The 17,708-nt window shown below is 44.7% G+C and overlaps 1 protein-coding gene across 1 annotated transcript in view; it reads left to right on the top strand.

Annotated features, from left to right (window-relative positions):
* Positions 1-2,844: 2,844 nt before the first annotated feature.
* Adcy2 (adenylate cyclase 2) overlaps positions 2,845-17,708 on the top strand; it is a 389,152-nt gene continuing 374,288 nt past the window's right edge. Inside the window, exon 1 of the mRNA XM_021179908.2 lies at positions 2,845-3,312. Coding sequence (XP_021035567.1) covers positions 3,091-3,312 — 222 coding nt within the window. The 5' untranslated portion in view covers positions 2,845-3,090. The remainder of the gene's footprint in view (positions 3,313-17,708) is intronic.

The following is a 17,708-nucleotide window of genomic DNA, read 5'->3' as shown; positions in this document are numbered from 1 at the left end:
AGCAAGATAGAAGGGTGCCCTCTAGCGTTGCAGGAAAAAATGACGTTTTCAAATGTTCTTTTCCTCCCGCAGGCCTAGTTAGAGCCTCCATAGTTGATTTCTTTGTGCATTTTGTCACAAATTGATGCAGGGTACAGTTATGGGCAAGCCCCCTTGCTTCATATGCCTTGCTGCTTTGCAGCAGTGCTGATACCTGAAGGCGCAGAGATGAGCTAGAGGACTCCTTAGGGTCCCTTTACTGTCACAAGCCTATATTTCATGTCTTGGCTTTCTACTAAAGGTTATTTCTCATTTTGTCTCACACTGCTTAGGGGTTATCTTTCCTCTTCTTTTGCCTCCCTTTCAAAAATAAGAACTGTTGCAAACTCTGTAAAAGATTCTTGGTCCCATGGATACCAAAACACTGATAGAATAACAATCATTTTAAATATTTCACATTTTTTTTTTAGTATTGCATATGAAACATTGACAGAGGCTCCCATAAAAATAAACACCCCAAACAAAACAGAACAACAAGTCCTGATGCAATCACAGAGGAGGCAGACACAGCCTTAACTGCCATGGTGTTTCCTTCCAAAGACGTTGGTGTGTGGTGACTCCATTGAGAGAGAGGGAGAGCAAAGCAGAGAGAAACGCTGGGTTTTATTCCTGGTTGCATCCATGGGGCTCTGTCTTTCTAAGGACACAGGGAACACCTCCAATGGCCCCAGGCTGTCTATACCCCCCCCCATCAGCATTTAGTGCATGTATGGTAGGCACAAAATAAATATTTGTTTAATTAAATGGAAGAGTGGGACACTAAACACCACCTAAAGGCACATGCAGGGTCTTTCCAATTAGATTTTTGTCTTTATTTTACTTTTACAAAATATTTCAAGATTACTTTAACAAAATCTCTTGAGCTGCAGTTTCTTACCACATATGTCATGGATGGACAACGGATGTTAAAATACATTTTTCTTTTCTGCTAGAGAAAAGAAAGTACTTAAGCATTACTGTTCCCTCATAGGTCTTACACTTCCCCACCCTTTATACTTAGATCTGATTGTCTTTTCTTCCTTCTCATGTGGGTGAAGGAGGATGCTTCTTAGTGCTAGCAGTGAGGAAATGGGAGCTGGAGAGGAGGTGAGTAACAGAACTTCCCTAGCAGGGAGGGACTGGAAATGCACAATTCTGCCTAACCTAGACAGTCCTGCTCACAGAATCTGCACAGCCTACTTAGCCATGTTTCCTGCATGTGGATCAGCCCTGGCTATTTATAAGTTCTATTCATTAGTGCTATTTGTTGTTGAAGCTTGCTTTCATGATGTCTAAACACCTATAAAACCTTAAAATTTATGGTTGCTGGTTCAGAAGAAAGGGCCCAGTCAATCAGAGGGTTTGAGCCTGCAGGAGAGGTTGAGGCTCCATAGGAATGTCTGGTAAAGGGTGAGCTTTATCAGAGGTCAAGCAGGGCAGGGAGGCTCCGTGACAAGCTTGGTTTCACTATTAGGGATCCATCGTGATTTCCTCCAGGACTGGGTGAGGAAAGCTGGGATGTCCTGGATTTCAAGTCAACTCTCCCATTAACTCCATCCTTGCCCTCTATCAAGGTTGAGAACACAGCTATGTCTTCACTCTCTGGGTCCAAAAATAAAATCCCTGGAAATCCCTGGGTCTGAGTCTCTGTGCATGGCCTAGGTCCAGCATTTGAGAGTCACAGAGTTATTCAGCTTACCTGTTCATGCTGGTTTGCAACTCAGGTAGACAGGCTGCCATCAGGGAACATGCAAAGGTCTAAGGCAGTCCCGGGCTGACAGATAATGTGGAATAGCTCTTGAGGCGGTGTTGTGTTTTGGACTCCTTAGAAAATGATTTGGGGGAGAAAATGGCTTGTGGGCTCTTTGGATGGAAGGACAGGAAAATAGGAACCTTCTAGAAGCAGTCTTTTGAAGATCAGTGGTTAGACCTGTCATCTAGAAACTAGAAAGAACAAAGGTTGAGGTCACAGTCACGAAATGCCTGCTAGCCTGCCCACGAGGATCTAACTAGGTCTGTCATGCTTCGTGCGTCTGGTCCCTGAGAGTGTCAAGCGGCATGAGACGAGTGAATCCCAAGCCAACCTTGCCCACAGAGGGTGATTCCCGTTCCTTGCTCCAACTTCTGTGCCATCCCTGTCTGACTGAAAGGGTCCTGGAGATCTGTGATGCCAAACACGGAGGTCCATAGGGTACTTCTAAGGCACGGAGAGCAAAGGCAGAGAAAAGGAGAGGCCCGCTGCCTGAGGACCACAGGTGTCTCCAGTTACTGTGTAATTGAGTTCGTGGGGGCCATTCTTTCAAAAGGACTCCCACAAGTCCTGGAGGGTCCTAACTCCTGCTCTGTACTGGGAGTCAAATTACAACAGAGAAAGTGAAAAAGAAGCCACATTTTGCTACGTAGGGATACTAAAGAGGGGTGGTCAGGGATATGGGACCCCCCCCCTCTCCAGGCTGGGGGGTATTAAAGCATGGCAGCCTTTTACATTGCTGCCTTGTGAGATCATGGAGAGGCAGTGGGGACTCTGGCAGTCAGGTGGGAGACTCCAGGAGCCCAACAGTAGCCCTCAGGCTGTTTTCTGCTGTAGTGGAGAACAAGGCTGAAGCCCCAATCTGCCTGGCTGGAGTCCAAAAGCGAGAGGAGGGGGCGCCCCACTGTGCAGCCTGCGACAGGCTGGAGGGCAAGGACTCGGTCTGCAGCTTTCTCTGGAGCCCAGCCTGGCCGTCGGGGGGCGGTGGTGGGCGCGGGCCGGCGCCGCCCCTGCGCGGAGGCCCGTGCGCTGCGCGCGGGGTGGGGCGAGGCGGGCCGAGGGGCCGGGTGGCTCCCGCCCTCGCGAGCGGTGGTGGCGGCGGCGGCGCCCGGGAGCTGCCCTGAGGCCGCCCCCGGCCCCCGCCCGCGCGTCAGCGCGCCCAGCTCGGGGCTCCGAGCTCCGCCCGCGCCCGAGGCCCCTGAGCACAGCTCCGGGCGGGCAGCCGGCGGGTCGCGAAGCGCGGGGGCGGCAGGCGGTCGGCGACCACAGAGCGGCGCTGCCCGGGCAGGGCGCGCACGGCGGGCGCCCCGCGAGCCGCCCCGATGTGGCAGGAGGCGATGCGGCGGCGCCGCTACCTGCGGGACCGCGCCGAGGCGGCGGCGGCAGCGGCGGCGGGCGGCGGCGAGGGGCTGCAGCGGTCCCGGGACTGGCTCTACGAGTCCTACTACTGCATGAGCCAGCAGCACCCTCTCATCGTCTTCCTGCTGCTCATCGTCATGGGCGCCTGCCTCGCCCTGCTCGCCGTCTTCTTCGCGCTCGGGCTGGTGAGTGGCCTCCCCGTGGCTCCGAGGGGACCGCGCAGGCGACCGTGTCCCGCCCCAGGCTGCTCCTCACCCCTTGTGCCCTGCCCGAGGCCGGCTTGGCTAGGGCGAGAGCTGTGGACAGAGGAAAAGTTTCCTTGGAAGGCTTTGCCCAAAATAAAGTTGCCAGGGCGTGCTCCAGGTGGACGGGCAGGGCGTGTGGGTTCAGCATCTCTGCGCCCCGTGGCCAACTCTGCGCTTTCTCCCGGCGCCGCTGCCCGCAGCAGAGGCAGTCCTCAGGCTTCCTTGGCGCGCTAGCTGCCTCCCATCCCTGTCCGCGGAACGCCCCCGGCTCTCCTCTCTGAGTTTGGTCTGGGCATCATTTAACTCTTAAAAACAAGCTGCTTTGGGAAAGCAGTTCATGACAGCGAAAAATGAAAGCCAGATAATGTTGTGCATCTTGGCTTTTGAATCTTTCCGTGCTTAGCCATGTAGAGAGAAAGTGATGGAGTGTTGAGCAGATGCCCAAGCCTCATCTCCAGAGACTATAAGTGAGCTAAAAATGGAAGGGACCCTCGCTGCTTTCCCCTTTTTAGAGAAGTGCAGGACTCGATCATGGTTCCCTGCCGATGGTTAAAGCATGTTTTCACGACTGGAGGCATTAACGCAGCCCAGTAGCTGATGTCAGTTTTTCTGGTTCATAATTTTCAGTCAGGAATCTCAGGCTGGCTCCCTGGAGCCCTGAAAGGAAATCTGTAGATGGCGGTAACTTCCTCTTAGCGCTCCCTTCTCTTCAGTGTGGTTCAAACTTTTCCCCCTGACCATGATTTGCCTGTGCAGACTGTCCTGTCCGAGGCCTGGATCAGCTCATGAGTTGTGTGGTTAGAGGATAATGAGGGATGTTTCTGCTGAACCGTGTTCCCAGAGCTTAGGATGTAAAGACATGCCTGTTTTCACCAGTCTCAAGCAGATTCAGCTCACGCTGCCTCAAGGACACAAAAACTCTGTTAGGTATTTGACAATTCGTTTTATATATCCGAACCATATGGCGCTCACATTATGAATCGGGGGGGAAAAAGTTTCCGTCACGGCACAATTTTTTAAATGTCCCCCATGAGCGTGGGTCCTGTTTTCTGATTGAGTTCCATGAGGTAAGGAAAGATAATCCAACGTGGCAGACCATGACGTCACTGGCCCTCTCCAGTAGCAGGCCAAGCAGGGAGCTCCTTTGATCCTGGTAACCTAGGTGTGAGAAGACGACAGCCCCACCCCTGCCGCACTTGCTTGTCACTACTTATAAGACCAAAAAGAACTTAAAAAGAGATTTGGGGAAGGGGGCGGGATCACGGGCGGGGCCAACAGTCTTTAAAGACCTCACCTCACTTTCACGTTGCTGGCAAGAAAACATCACAGTTGTCCTTTGGAAACGTGCTCCTCCTAAGTGTTTCTGTTTGTGAGTAATTCAAATCCTTCTGGCTGGTTCCTTCCTAAATGGAGAGGAGCAGGTGATGGCCTATTTATAGTGCCATTAGTCTAGGGAGACAAGTGCGAAGTTCGTGTTCCCCAGGCACACTAGTTTGTTTTCCAGGTTAGAACGCTCCAACTTCAACCACGTTGAATTAGGTACTCTTGAATGGGTCCGTGAGAAATTCATGCCAGGAGAACTTAAGGGACTTAAGGCTCCCTTTTCTAAGTTGCCTTTGTTCTTCCCATTTGTCCTTAAAGAGTCTCTTTTATGTTCTGTTTTGCTTAGTTGAAATGTTGGAAAGATAGCCTTTAAAAAGTCTTTGAAACCTTCATAGATAAATACCATATACAATGTATTTAATCACATCCGACTTCACTCAACTCCCTCAATCTCTCCAGAGTCTATCTCCCTCCCTTCTTTAATACCAAAAGACAAAGCAAAACAAAATAACAACAAAAACCTTCCATGTGTGCATAGCAGTGAGATTATCCTTTGGTGCATGGGAAACCACCCCGTCTTGCAGAAGCCATCAGCAGCCAACAGCTCTTCCGCTAGGGCTAGGGCCTCATGCCATTTTAAGGGGCATCGTTGTGTTTCCTTAGTATGCTCATCATTTCCACACCTGTCTTCATTCAGCTAAATCATTGTAACCAGAGTCGGTATTTCCCTAGCTTGGCTGTCACCCAGAGCAAGATCCATACACGACATGAAATGGAGTCTGTTCCTCCATGCTCCTGGCTGGCTTCATGCCCACTATGTAAATTTTCAGTGTAAACTGCAGACATGTTCCAGGGAGGATGCCTGGATCTGGTCCAAAGGTTACCTTCTGGTGAGGAACAGGGCTCCAGCGTTCTATGAATGGAGAAAGGCCTGAGGGATGTGGGCGCTGTCCTCCAATACCGCGACACAGGAGCAGAGACTGTGTGACCCCTAGGTTCACAAAGACTTATCTCTCTTTTGTTTCTTGAAAAATTGTAGGCAGTATCTCCACTTTCAAACAGGAAAACGCCCCCATCCAGATATTCAAAGGCAGTTAAGGTAGGAGCACCAAAGATGTGGTAGGGTTGAGTTAGAGCCATACTTACGTGGATGGAGATGCGGTCTTACTTCGGACTGAGCAGACATTGACTTCTGAGGGGTCTCATCTTGGAGCACCCTCTGGAATAGCTAAGCCCTCATGTGATTCAACAGTGAAATAGATCTGGGATTTTTCTGCCTAAACTCTTGGATAGTTTCTTTCATTCCCATGCATCTGTCTGGTTTTGATTTCTGTCTCTCTTTCATGAGTTCTCACAGTAACAAAACAGGTGACAGTTTTCTTATACACAGCTCCTATCTTCTAGTATATTTGGGTCACAAAATGATCCCAGGGTATTCAAGTACATGGAAATCTTTCTGCTTTCTTTATGTGAGTTGGTCTTGAATTTATATTCAAAATGAAAAGGGTGGGGGGACTAGGGATTTAGCTTAGTAGGTGAAAGACTCCACAACACCATATTCAACAGTCATTGAGTTATATTCCTGAAATCCAGGGCGGCAGACATGAGGAAGAGTATCAGGAAATACAAGGTCATTCTCAGTGCACTATGAGTCCCAGGTTAGTGTGAACTACAGGAAGCCTTGTATCAAGGTATAAATGAAAGTAAATAAAGAGGGAAAATAATCATGTCTTTTGATTTAGTATTGTCTTAATTGACACTTAAACTTTTATATCACTTGATTTCAATCTGTGGTCCATCTATGGTTCTCTCATTCTGACCCTAACATTACTGGTCTTTGATGTATTTTCATTATTTCATAAAAATAAAGGTGACTTGAAACTCAACAGTATTGTATAATTGCTTGTTTTCAGTCTAAAAGCCTAAAAATGAGGTTAAATGTCATTCTTGCTAAGAATTATTCTAAGATGACTTAAATAAAATAGAGCAATTCTTGGGATAGCTTGTATATCGACATTCTGTTGATAACACGCACACTCTTTGCTTGCTGGTGAAATTTTCAATAAAAAAAAAACTGATTTATGCTTTTTTTGACATTGGTTTGCTGAGTCCCTACCAAGTGCCTCATGAATGGTTGTCAGGGTGACCCTGAAAGAGAAAACTTAGACCTAATCTGACCAAAGTAAGTAGTAAATATCATGTCACTTTGATTTTTAGAGCTGGCTTTCATTACTGAATGCATGAAAACCTCCTTTCAGAACAAAATCCTCTCATTTATTATGTCCAAAATCTGCCAGCTTTTCTTAAAAATTGCCTTCATTGTTAAGAAAGGTTGACATAAATTTTGTTTGTCAAAATACCAGGTGGCTCTGGATATGTTTGTTTTGACTAAAATTTATGATTGGGAGTAGTCAGTATTTGAATGGGAACGTTATATTCTCATAAATTTAAAGTAGTCAGACATTTTAATAAAATAGGTCTTGGAACATATCCTGAAGTAAGAATATGTACTTTTATTTACGGTAAATATGTGGTATGTGCAGCTGAGCTCACGACCCACCCTCGTTTGCAGTGACAGGGTGAGTTAGTGTTTGCAACCAGAAGGGGCAAGTGCTTTTCAGTATTCATTAATTTCCCCTAAGGGCAAATATAACAGACAATTTCTTTCATGTATTTACTGCAAAGAAATTTCATCTTTCAAAACAAAGAAACAGACATGAGCATTAGTAGAGGGAACATGTCTTGATTGATCCAGCCTTTCAGCACCTGCTGTTGGTAGGAGGATCACCCACTTCTGAGAAGGCTGGAGTCTGGGAGGATAGACAGACATGCCCCGACTGACTAAGGAACAGAGGTTTCAGTGTGTGCTTTTTGTAGTTTCAGAATTATAGGAGTCCAAGAGAAACAGAGCATTTTCCTAAGCACCAGAACAGAGGTGGCTACAGATCCACCTTTCCAAGCATTCCTAGGCATAGAAACAATATTTTTTCTGCAGGTGTGTATAATTTGCAGCCAGCCAGTCACTAAGTCACTCCACTTTAGATTTTACCTGTAGTCTACACAAAGGCCAAGGAAAACTCTTAAATTTGTACAGGAATGGTGGTTGTAATATAAAGAACTATGCAGGTGAAAACTGAAATGAGAAAGCAGCCCACAGATATTAAGTTCTCTGTTTAAAAAATGGCAGTAGAGAAGGAAGGAGGCTTTATGGTGCACACCTACAGTCTCAGTGCTACAGAAGGTACAGAGGTCAAGGCAATCCTCATCTGTGTTTTGAAGTTTGAAGAGCCTGTCTAGGGAGTATGAAGCAAAATGATTAAGAACTTGGAGTTTTGCTCTTCTTCCTTCCCATGCTCTGACATCTGTTTACCACATGTGTTTGTCAAATGAGATTGGATCTGCCTCAGAAAGAGATGGTCCAAATGACCAAGAAGCAACTCTGGGAGCATCTAATATCACAAGGTCCCCCAGAGATGCACTGTCATTGTCCCATAGCCAACTAGTGGTAGGACTGAGGCGTACTCATTCCACAGATGCACAAACTCATACCCAGAGGGCCAAATTAATTTCATCCAGGTCATGTAGCTGCAGAGATGCGACAAGATCCCTGAGCTCTGAGCTTTCCCCAACACAATGCTGTAGGGAACATTGCAGGTCTGGAGACTCTCCATCCCTGACTTTCATAGTTTCCTGGTGGAAATCCCCCTCCCCTGCTGTGAACATGCTCAGACTTCTCTCTGTGATAGTTGCATCTCGTTCCCCTCTTTCTGTGGTGAAGGATGGGCAGAATGCTTCTTCAACTTGCTCATGGAAATGGCGGCATCCATCACTTTCAGTATACTGACTACTCCTAGGATTTGCCCCATAAAGCAGAGAATCCATCTGTGGCATTCCTGTTGTCAGAGAAGGTCCTAACAGGGCAATATGGCCTGTGACAGCCACTCCTTTGAGCTGTACTGATATTTTAAAGTCATGGATTGTATTGAAAAGCATCAACAGTTAGAGCTGAGGTACTACAGTTCCTGGTGGTCCTAATGACGGTAACATGCTTGGTCTGCAATTGTTTTGGCATGTGTTCAGGCAGAGTGCACTGGGGTACTAGTCGATTAAATGGGTTGTTGTCACTTAACTTGCCTCATTTCTTAAGTCACCGTATACCTTCTGAGCCCGTACGGAGGCTGTCACTCTGTTGATACTATCCCAGGTGATTCACCAGCAAGCATCTCATGTCGATACACTGACATCATCTCTCTTCAGTGACTGTTTACTTCTGGTGGATAGCTGGTCCTTCTGGGCTCTTCCATTAAGACCCTGTCTACCTGAGGTCCCTGTTCCTTCCTCTGTTGTGTATTCCCATTCAAGTTCCTGGAGAATTAAGCCCTTTCTGAACACCCAGCCATTATTGATTTCTGCTTCATAGTTGGAATGATTGTGAATTGCACAGAGAAGTTTAACCCTTGTGTTGCTGGGGAAGTTCAGGTAGATCCATCTCTACCTGGGTTTTCTCTCAACTCATGGTTAGCACAACCCGAAAGGGAGTTGCTGCCCTCTGTTTGACACACTGTGGCGTTTCTCACGCACAGCCACCAGAAAGCACAGCATGGTTGATCTACCTGGATCTAGCCCTCAGTTTTGCTTCTTAGTAGACAACCCTACAGAGTTCAGTCATCTGTTCTTTCCTCAATTCCTTCCATGAAGTAAAATACAGAGCAGAACCATACAAATGGGTCTTCGTTGTGAGTTAAGAATGATAAATCTTATGAGTATTCAGGACAAGATGAGACATATAATATTCCTTGTCACTGTGTTTATACCACAGAAGGATCTCCTTGTCAAGGGCCTGTATCGACAGACATATTTCAGGAAGAAAATAAAATGAATATTGGAGGTCTTAAATCCTGGATGTGAAAGACCAGGGCTGTGTTTCTGTTTATATGATAAATATGTCCATTTATTTATTCATTAATAATAAATAATAATATAATTATTACTGATTTATTTTTTAAAGGGGAAGACAAGAAGTGTGGCTAGCTTAGTTACAAGTCATATTTTGACAAAACTTTAACATTCCCCATCATAAAAGTTCTTGCCAACTTGATTTATATTGTCTTTGATACTTCTCAATGCCTTTGAGAAATTTTAAGTAAAATTACCAAGAGTAATAAAGTAATGTTTACCCTGTGATAACATGGTATTAGACTAAGAAATATACACACATACCTGGTTTGCAAATCCCAGGTGGCTTGAGAGAAAGAAAAGAGTTATTGAGTTACTTTGTATGTTTGTTTCTTTTGAAAAAAATTAGTCCTGTGCTGATTCAATGCCCTCTTTGTGTAAGGATACAACAAAAGCCCATGGAAGGGTAAGGGGAGGCCAGGAGAAGGACTGTCTGGATCCAACCTTTTGGCAATGTTACAAATAATTCCTTTTGAGCCTCCCTACCTCTCTCTTCTCTCTCTCCTCTTTCTCTCTCCCTCTCTCTTACCCCCTCTCCCCCCCCTTACTTTGGTCTGCACTTTTGTCTAGAGAAGCCAGACTCAGATGAGAGCAGTGGACACAGGAAGAGATATCTACCTGGAAACCATCATGAACCAACTGGGCAGCTAGTTACAGGCTCACCAGAACTTGAGGGAACATTGTGCTGAAGGGAAAGAAGAAGTAATACACAAGGGAGAGAAGGAGGGAGAAAGAAGGAAGAGAGGGACACACAGAGAGAGGTACACACACAAAGAGACACACACAGACACACATTCACAGATACACATACACACACAGACACATGCACACACAGACATAGACATGCAGGTACACATATCCACACATAGAACAAAGTCATAGACACACACACACACATATTACACAGATACACAGACATATGGAAACACACACATACACACAGACATATACACAGAGACACATACTGAGAGACAGACAGAGACAGAGAGAGAGGAGTCATGATCTTTAAAGATTCTTAAGACAAATTATATTTCAACCTAATTAAAAGGCTAGTGATTAAGATGATTATGGGCAGCTGGGCGTGGTGGCGCACGCCTTTAATCCCAGCACTCGGGAGGCAGAGGCAGGTGGATTTCTGAGTTCAAGGCCAGCCTGGTCTACAAAGTGANCCAGCCTGGTCTACAAAGTGAGTTCCAGGACAGCCAGGGCTATACAGAGAAACCCTGTCTCGAAAAAACCAAAAAAAAAAAAAAAAAAAAAAGATGATTATGGGCATTGGAATATATGGAGTAAATACTATAAAATAATTTAAATATGCAGGAATACTATACAATCTAATGCCCTTTTGTAGACTACTGTAGTTCTGGCAATTTCCCCAGAGGTCATTGTGTATGAGAGACTTATGAGAGTAAGTCTTTTCCAATACAATATTGCCAATATCAACAGTCCACTGTTTGTTTCTTTGCTTGCTTGCTTGCTTGTTTTGTTGGAGCAGGCTCTCACCTTGTAGCTCTGAGTGTCCTAGAGTTTGCAGACCTGTAGACAAGCTGTCCTTGAACTCTCAGAGCTCTGCCTGTTTCTGCCTCCTAAAGGCTCTTGGTAGAGAAGTTAGTGATTTAGGGTGGATGAAGCTTCCCATTTGCATCCTTCATTTGCATCACGGTTTGCTATTGCAGCTACAAGGTAGAGCACAGCGGTACTGGCTACCACTCTTAGGCACTTATTAGCAACTGAATTGTTGTGTGTAGTGCATGTATGTCAATGTGTATAGTGTGTGTTTTAGTTTCTTGTGTTATTTTAAAGGAATCAGATACAGCATTTTATGTTTCAAGGCAATAGTTTCCTGTACACATGTGAAAGGAAAGAAAACTTCGGACGACTCTATTAGCAGAGTCAAGGAAAGCTACAGATTACAAACTCACTGGCATGAGCAGCTGAGTGCAGATGAAGGGGTGATGAGATGTGAGTGTAGCTCAACATATGGTGAACCTCAGAGTTAATCCGTCCCCACAAGAGACTGCAGATGATTTAGGCATAACAGCCATGCACTTTGGAATTGGGAATAGGTGCAGAGTGGGATTAATCGTTCGTTCGATTAGCCTGATTAATCTTCCCTTCCTGAGCACAATCCTCCCTGATTTACATCTGGATTACTTACTTACATGAAAATAAACAGCCACTAATCCAGGGTGGGCCGCATCTGCCCTGTGATTTATTTCTGTGCTCCATCTCCCTCCCAGTGTAAGCTTCACGCTAAATTGTGTTCTACTGTTTTCTTTCTTTTTTTTTAAAAAAAAATTATTTTATGTATCTGAGTACACTGTAGCTGTCTTCAGACACACCAGAACAGGACATTGGATTCCATTACAGATGGTTGTGAGCCACCATGTGTTTGTTGGGAATTGAATTCAGGACCTCTGGAAGAGCAGTTAGTGCTCTTAATCACTGAGCCATCTCTCCTGCCCATTTTCAGCTGTTTTCAACTTGCACTTGTTCACTTTATCGTGCACACATGTGCATACACAATGCACATGTACATATTAATGAGAGTGCAATGTAAGACCTTCCTTTGACTTCACTACAGTGTGAAGATGGTATCTATTCTGTAGGAACTGTGCTTGCATCTTTGAATCAGTCCTTACTTTAGAAGGATGCCATGTAATCATGTCCTCTCTGGCAATGCTGGCTAGCAGTAGCACAACCCACTCTTAGTTAGGTTATCATGAAGGAGAGGAGCCCAGGCGTTAGAATCCATGATGCCGTGGCTAAGCTGAGCTCCTCAGCTTATTTTAAATACATTTTACACTTACGGTATTTTCATTTATGATGGAATTCTCATCTCATTCTCAGGGTGCACCCATCTGATGCTGAGAAGCAGTGTCACTGTGAGAGATTAAGGTCCAGGTGCACATTGTCTTTTTGTAGAAAACCAACTTTTACTGATGAGCATCATTATTGTTATTGTTATTATTATTATTATTAGTAGTAGTAGTAGTAGTAATTATTCTTCACCAATCCCCCATACATCAGAAGCCCACATGTGAGCGTTTTGTTGTGGACTGTCCTGAATCATTGGTTTAAGTTACTTGTTTTGGTTGTTGTTCTACTGCTGGTTTTAATTGCCATCTTGACCCAATTTAGAATCGCCTGGAAGACTGTCTCAACAAGGGCAGGACTGTCCAGATCAGGCTGGCCTATGGACATACCTGTGGAGGATTGTCTTGACAGCTTTAATTGAGGTGGGCACACGCAGTCCACTGTGGGCAGCAGCATTCCCTGAGTTTGGGCCTTGGACTGTGTAAGTTCAGGCAGCATTATGAGCATTCGTAACTGCACACATGCCCACTGTCGCTGTACTCCTGGGTGCTTGTGATAATAAGTAGTGGTTGCACTGCTATGATGGATTGGAAACCAGCATTTTAAGGCAATATAGACCCTTTCTCCTCTAAGTGGCCTTTTGCCCAGAATTTTTTATTATAGCAGTGGAAATGAAGCTAGAATGATTAGTTAAAGTTTGTTTGGGGCATCGTTGATTATAGTTACTTGTTTTGGTTTTGAGGTTTTGTTTTTGTTGTTGTTTTATGTTTTTTTTTTTTTTGCTTTTATTATTTATTTTATTTTCAGACAGGATCTCACGTATTCCCCACTGGCCTCAAACTTGCTATGTATTGAACTTAAACTGGTCCTCTTACCTGTACCTCTCAGGTTGGTATTGCAAGTGCATTGTACCCTCAAGGAAGGGAATTGTATCAAGTTTCATGATAAATTCACAACAGAGGTGTCCTAGAATGATGAGCAGTTCTAATTAATAGTGCAGACCACTTACCTGGTCTCTTATATTTCCTGTATTTCTTCAGGGGGACAGCACATGTTCCCCCATATCCCATCCATTGATAGCATCAAGCTCAGAACCCAGTGTCACTCAGTAAAGAGTACTCATTTCATGCCCAAAGGAAGGATGGCACATCATTTCCCTGTGTCTGGTTTACTGTGTCTAGTTTTACTTCTCTTGGTCCAGATATCTGTAGGCTGAAAAGAAATGTTGTTGACTCTTTAGCAACCACCACATATACAGAAAACAGCCACACTAATACACCACCCCCTGTACCATCACTATACCAAGAGACAATTCCATTTGAAAGGGTTTACTAGACTAATACCGTTTGAAATCACTGTGGCATGGACATGTGTGTGTGTTTGTGTGTGTGTGTGTGTGTGTGTGCGCACGCGCGCACGTGTGTTGCCTGAATGTATGCGTGTACACCATGCATGTTTGCCTGCTGCCTACAGAGGCCAGAAAAGGGTCCTGGATTCCCTGGGACTGGAACCTAGGTCCTCTGGAAGAGTAAGGTTCCATATTTTGCGTTGGACCTTATCCCTGATGAAAACATTTGTAGCACTGGGCATTTTAGATCACATGGTGACTCTGTCACTCCTGATGACTATTCATTTTCTTCTCAGGTCTGGTAGCATACTATCAACTGTTTCTTGAAAGGAGAGCAATAATTATCCGGTCATAAGAATTAACTCTCCAAGCACCAGCTTGGATCATTCAGGAAGTGTGTGTAGATTAGCATGGCCATTTACTGAAGGGCAGCTGGGATGGAGAAGCACTGAAGAAGGGTCAGTGGGAAATTCTTGCTTTTGTGTGGCTCCTGCCTGCTGCAGCTCAGGTCTACTCAGCTGCTGTCCACCAGCAGCCATGGCTGGAAATAAGCAGAGCCCCCAGTAAGATGAATGCCAAGCTCAGCACCAGCTGTCTGAGGGCACTGTCCATCCTCAGGCACGTCTGACTATGAAGATGTCCGGTGATGGCTCACTTGGTGTGCTTTTTGCCTCCCAGACTCATCTTTAGTTTGCCCCTAGCAGAGAATATAGGATACTATGGACAATGCAATTCCCAACAAGTCCAAACCCACACTGCGATAAACCATCCTGGCATTAGCATTTCCCAGTCTCCACCGCCACCACCATCACCATGAGACTGACACAGACTCTTTCATTGCTCTTTGGAAATCCAGCTCATGGTTTCTTTTTCCATCAGAGGTGATTTTATAGTTAACTTGCACATATCTGTGGTGTAGAATATGTGCTTTTTATATAAATTTCTAATTTGCATTATGCTATGATCAAAGAACATGGATTCGTAGGATAACTTCAAGGTATTTTATACTTTTGAGCAAGTTACCTGATACATAATTATATGGTATGTGGTAATAGTTGAACATCGGGTATCGCAGGGGCCAGGCAGGTGCTCTACCATTAACCTCCACTCCCTGAAAAGTACAGGATTGTTCTGAATGCCGTGTGCACTGGAAAAGACTGTCTGTATTGTCTTCCCTTGGTCTTTTGGTCAAGCCATGCTTTCTACTTATGTTTACTGATTGTGTTGCTTGGTTCTGTTTTTGTCTTGTTTGCTTGTTCTAGTGATAGCTTGTGGGAGGTGCTGGAACCTTCCCTTCTGGGGAGACTGGTTTACACATGGCTGCTGGATATGATTTGAGGGTCATTAAATTTATGCGTGTTTAAGATAGATGGTCGCACTGGAGTGGAAGTGATTTTTTTTCCTAATACATATGCATATGAAAATAGGAGTCTCCAGACACACACCTATAGGGAGTGGGGAGCCTAGCTAAGTGTGGCCTTTCGCTTTTGCCCTGTGAGGACTGCCACTCCTGGTGCTGCTGTGTGGGACTGAACATCCAGAGCTAGAATCTGCAGAGGGGCACAGTGAAGAAGCTGACTGGGCTGCTGAGCCTCGTACACTGTGGGACACGATGCAAATGCACATCTGCTTTCTGGCTGACTTCAAAGCACTTTGGGAAGTATTTTTAATAGAAAAGCATTACTTTATATTAGGGCATCCTTTACCGTCTCAGTGGAAACTAGCACGTTTAACAGGAAAGAAAAAAAAAAGGCAGTGCACACGATAGATGAAAATACAGCTAAGCTGCTGCTTTGCAGAGTGGCCTGGAAGAGACAGGGGGGTTGTCGTGTCATCAATAAAAGCGATGGGTGTTTAATTGTTCTGGCAATTAGAATCCTTTCAAAATGACCAGAAAGTGCATCAAAACTGAAGAACAACATTTTCAAAAAGAGTGATAGGAACCCATTATCATTCTAGCAGATTATACCTTGTGGAAAGTTTCCTTTGTGGAAGGCATTTTATAGAACGTCCCATTTTCTGTGCATTATAGCTGCTTTTTCCTTCCTTCCTTCCTTCCTTCCTTTCTTCCTTCCTTCCTTTCTTTCTTTTTTTCTTTCTTTCTTTCTTTCTTTCTTTCTTTCTTTCTTTCTTTCTTTCTTTTTCCTGTTTAAAAGGCATTTTAGCACAACTAAAGGCATTTAATTTGCTACATTTTATTTCCTTTGCAATTCATGTTAACTTTTTTTTGTCCCACTAAGCGAGGAGAGGGTGTTAGAAATAAAAATAATTTAGGTTGATGATGCTTTGATGTTTTCGTTTTATCACCAGAAGTGACTGGTTGTCTGTTATGGAGTTTTATAATTTCATCTTGCTTAAAACAATGCCATAGGATAAGTTCACGGCTTTCCTTGTGGGAAAGGAAGAGAGCCCTGTAATTTAAGTCTGTTGGAATGCCTTGATTTCATTTACTTAGCCTTAAGAAAAATGCACAATGCACCCACCAAGGCCTGGGGAAGAATGCAGTTTACAAGTATTCACATACTCTGATGAATGCTCATCTCTGTTTTCCCTGACACTCTATAGAAGGTTCTATTTTGTGGAGAAGTCTCCATTAAACCCCACTCCGAGCTGGAGTTCATCAGCAGATGCAGAAGAAGTGTCCTCTTCCTGTTTTTTGGTGGATCCAGGCCTGGCCAAGAGCTGGGTCTACCCTCATGAGTAGCAGCTGACTGTTCTGAGCTCCAGGCCATGTGGGGCCTTGGCTCGCTACCAGGCAGGTCTCGCTGTGCAAAGTTGCTGCTGCTCTGTTAATATGCATAATGTTTCTGGTAATGTCACCCAACTAGTGAGTAGGAGTATACACTACCACCCACCAGGAGGCCACTGTGGCACAGGGGCTGACTCCATAGAAGCACATTCAAAGCGGCAGTGTGCACTGAGGTGTAGTCATTAACTATAAAACCTTGTGGAAAAACTGAGTGTGTGTGTGTGTGTGTGTGTGTGTGTGTGTATGTATATGTACACATATATACACATATATGTATATATACATACATATATATTACACATATATAATACATACATATATATTACATATATATATATATTACATACATATATAAAATTATATGTACACCTCTGAATGGGACACCTGCATGATACTCCTCCACCAGAGACTCAGGGATCATGGCAGAAGAAGAAGGGGCAGAAAAATCATAGGTGGTAAATGATGACAAAGAAATGGTGTTTGGGGGACATAGCAGGGCAGTTGTGTACATGAGTTAATGATAGCCATGACAGTATGCACCAGGCCTGCAGGGCTCAGGCCACACAGAGTTCTAGCATGGAGAGGAGAGGTGGGCATTAAGACCTCCCACTAACTAAGGAGCTATTTGGCAGTTGGTAGAGGCTGGGAGAGGGAGTCAGTTTTCTTTAAGGGTGTGGCACCCTGCTGGGTTGACCTCCCTCCAGTGAAGGCCACATATCCAGTAGGATGGGTCCAGAAAAAACTGTATTTGATGGATTTCAAAAATGCATGCAGAGTTGGGTGGGTAGGGAATGGGGGGATAGCACTGTCAGAAATGGGGATGTGGGGGTGAATATGGACACCATGCGTTGTACAAAATTCTCAGAGAACTAATAAAAATGGGGAAAATACAATTTTTAATAATTTTAAAAGAAATTAAAATATTCTGTGGGGAGCTTAAGGATTGTGCAAGCCAGCCACTCGACCATGGTGACTAATGGAAATGCCCCCAAATTCAAGTTGCAGCTAGCAAGCCAATCAGGCATTAATTAGAAAGGGCAATCTCCAAATTCATCTGGAATAACAAAAAACCTAGGATAGCAAAAACTCTTCTCAAGGATAAAAGAACCTCTGGTGGAATCACCATGCCGGACCTAAAGCTCT

The sequence above is a fragment of the Mus caroli genome, chromosome 13 (assembly GCF_900094665.2).
Source record: "Mus caroli chromosome 13, CAROLI_EIJ_v1.1, whole genome shotgun sequence".
Taxonomy (NCBI): domain Eukaryota; kingdom Metazoa; phylum Chordata; class Mammalia; order Rodentia; family Muridae; genus Mus; species Mus caroli.
Note: the sequence above shows the minus strand (reverse complement) of the source record. Positions and strands in the feature narration are given on the sequence as shown.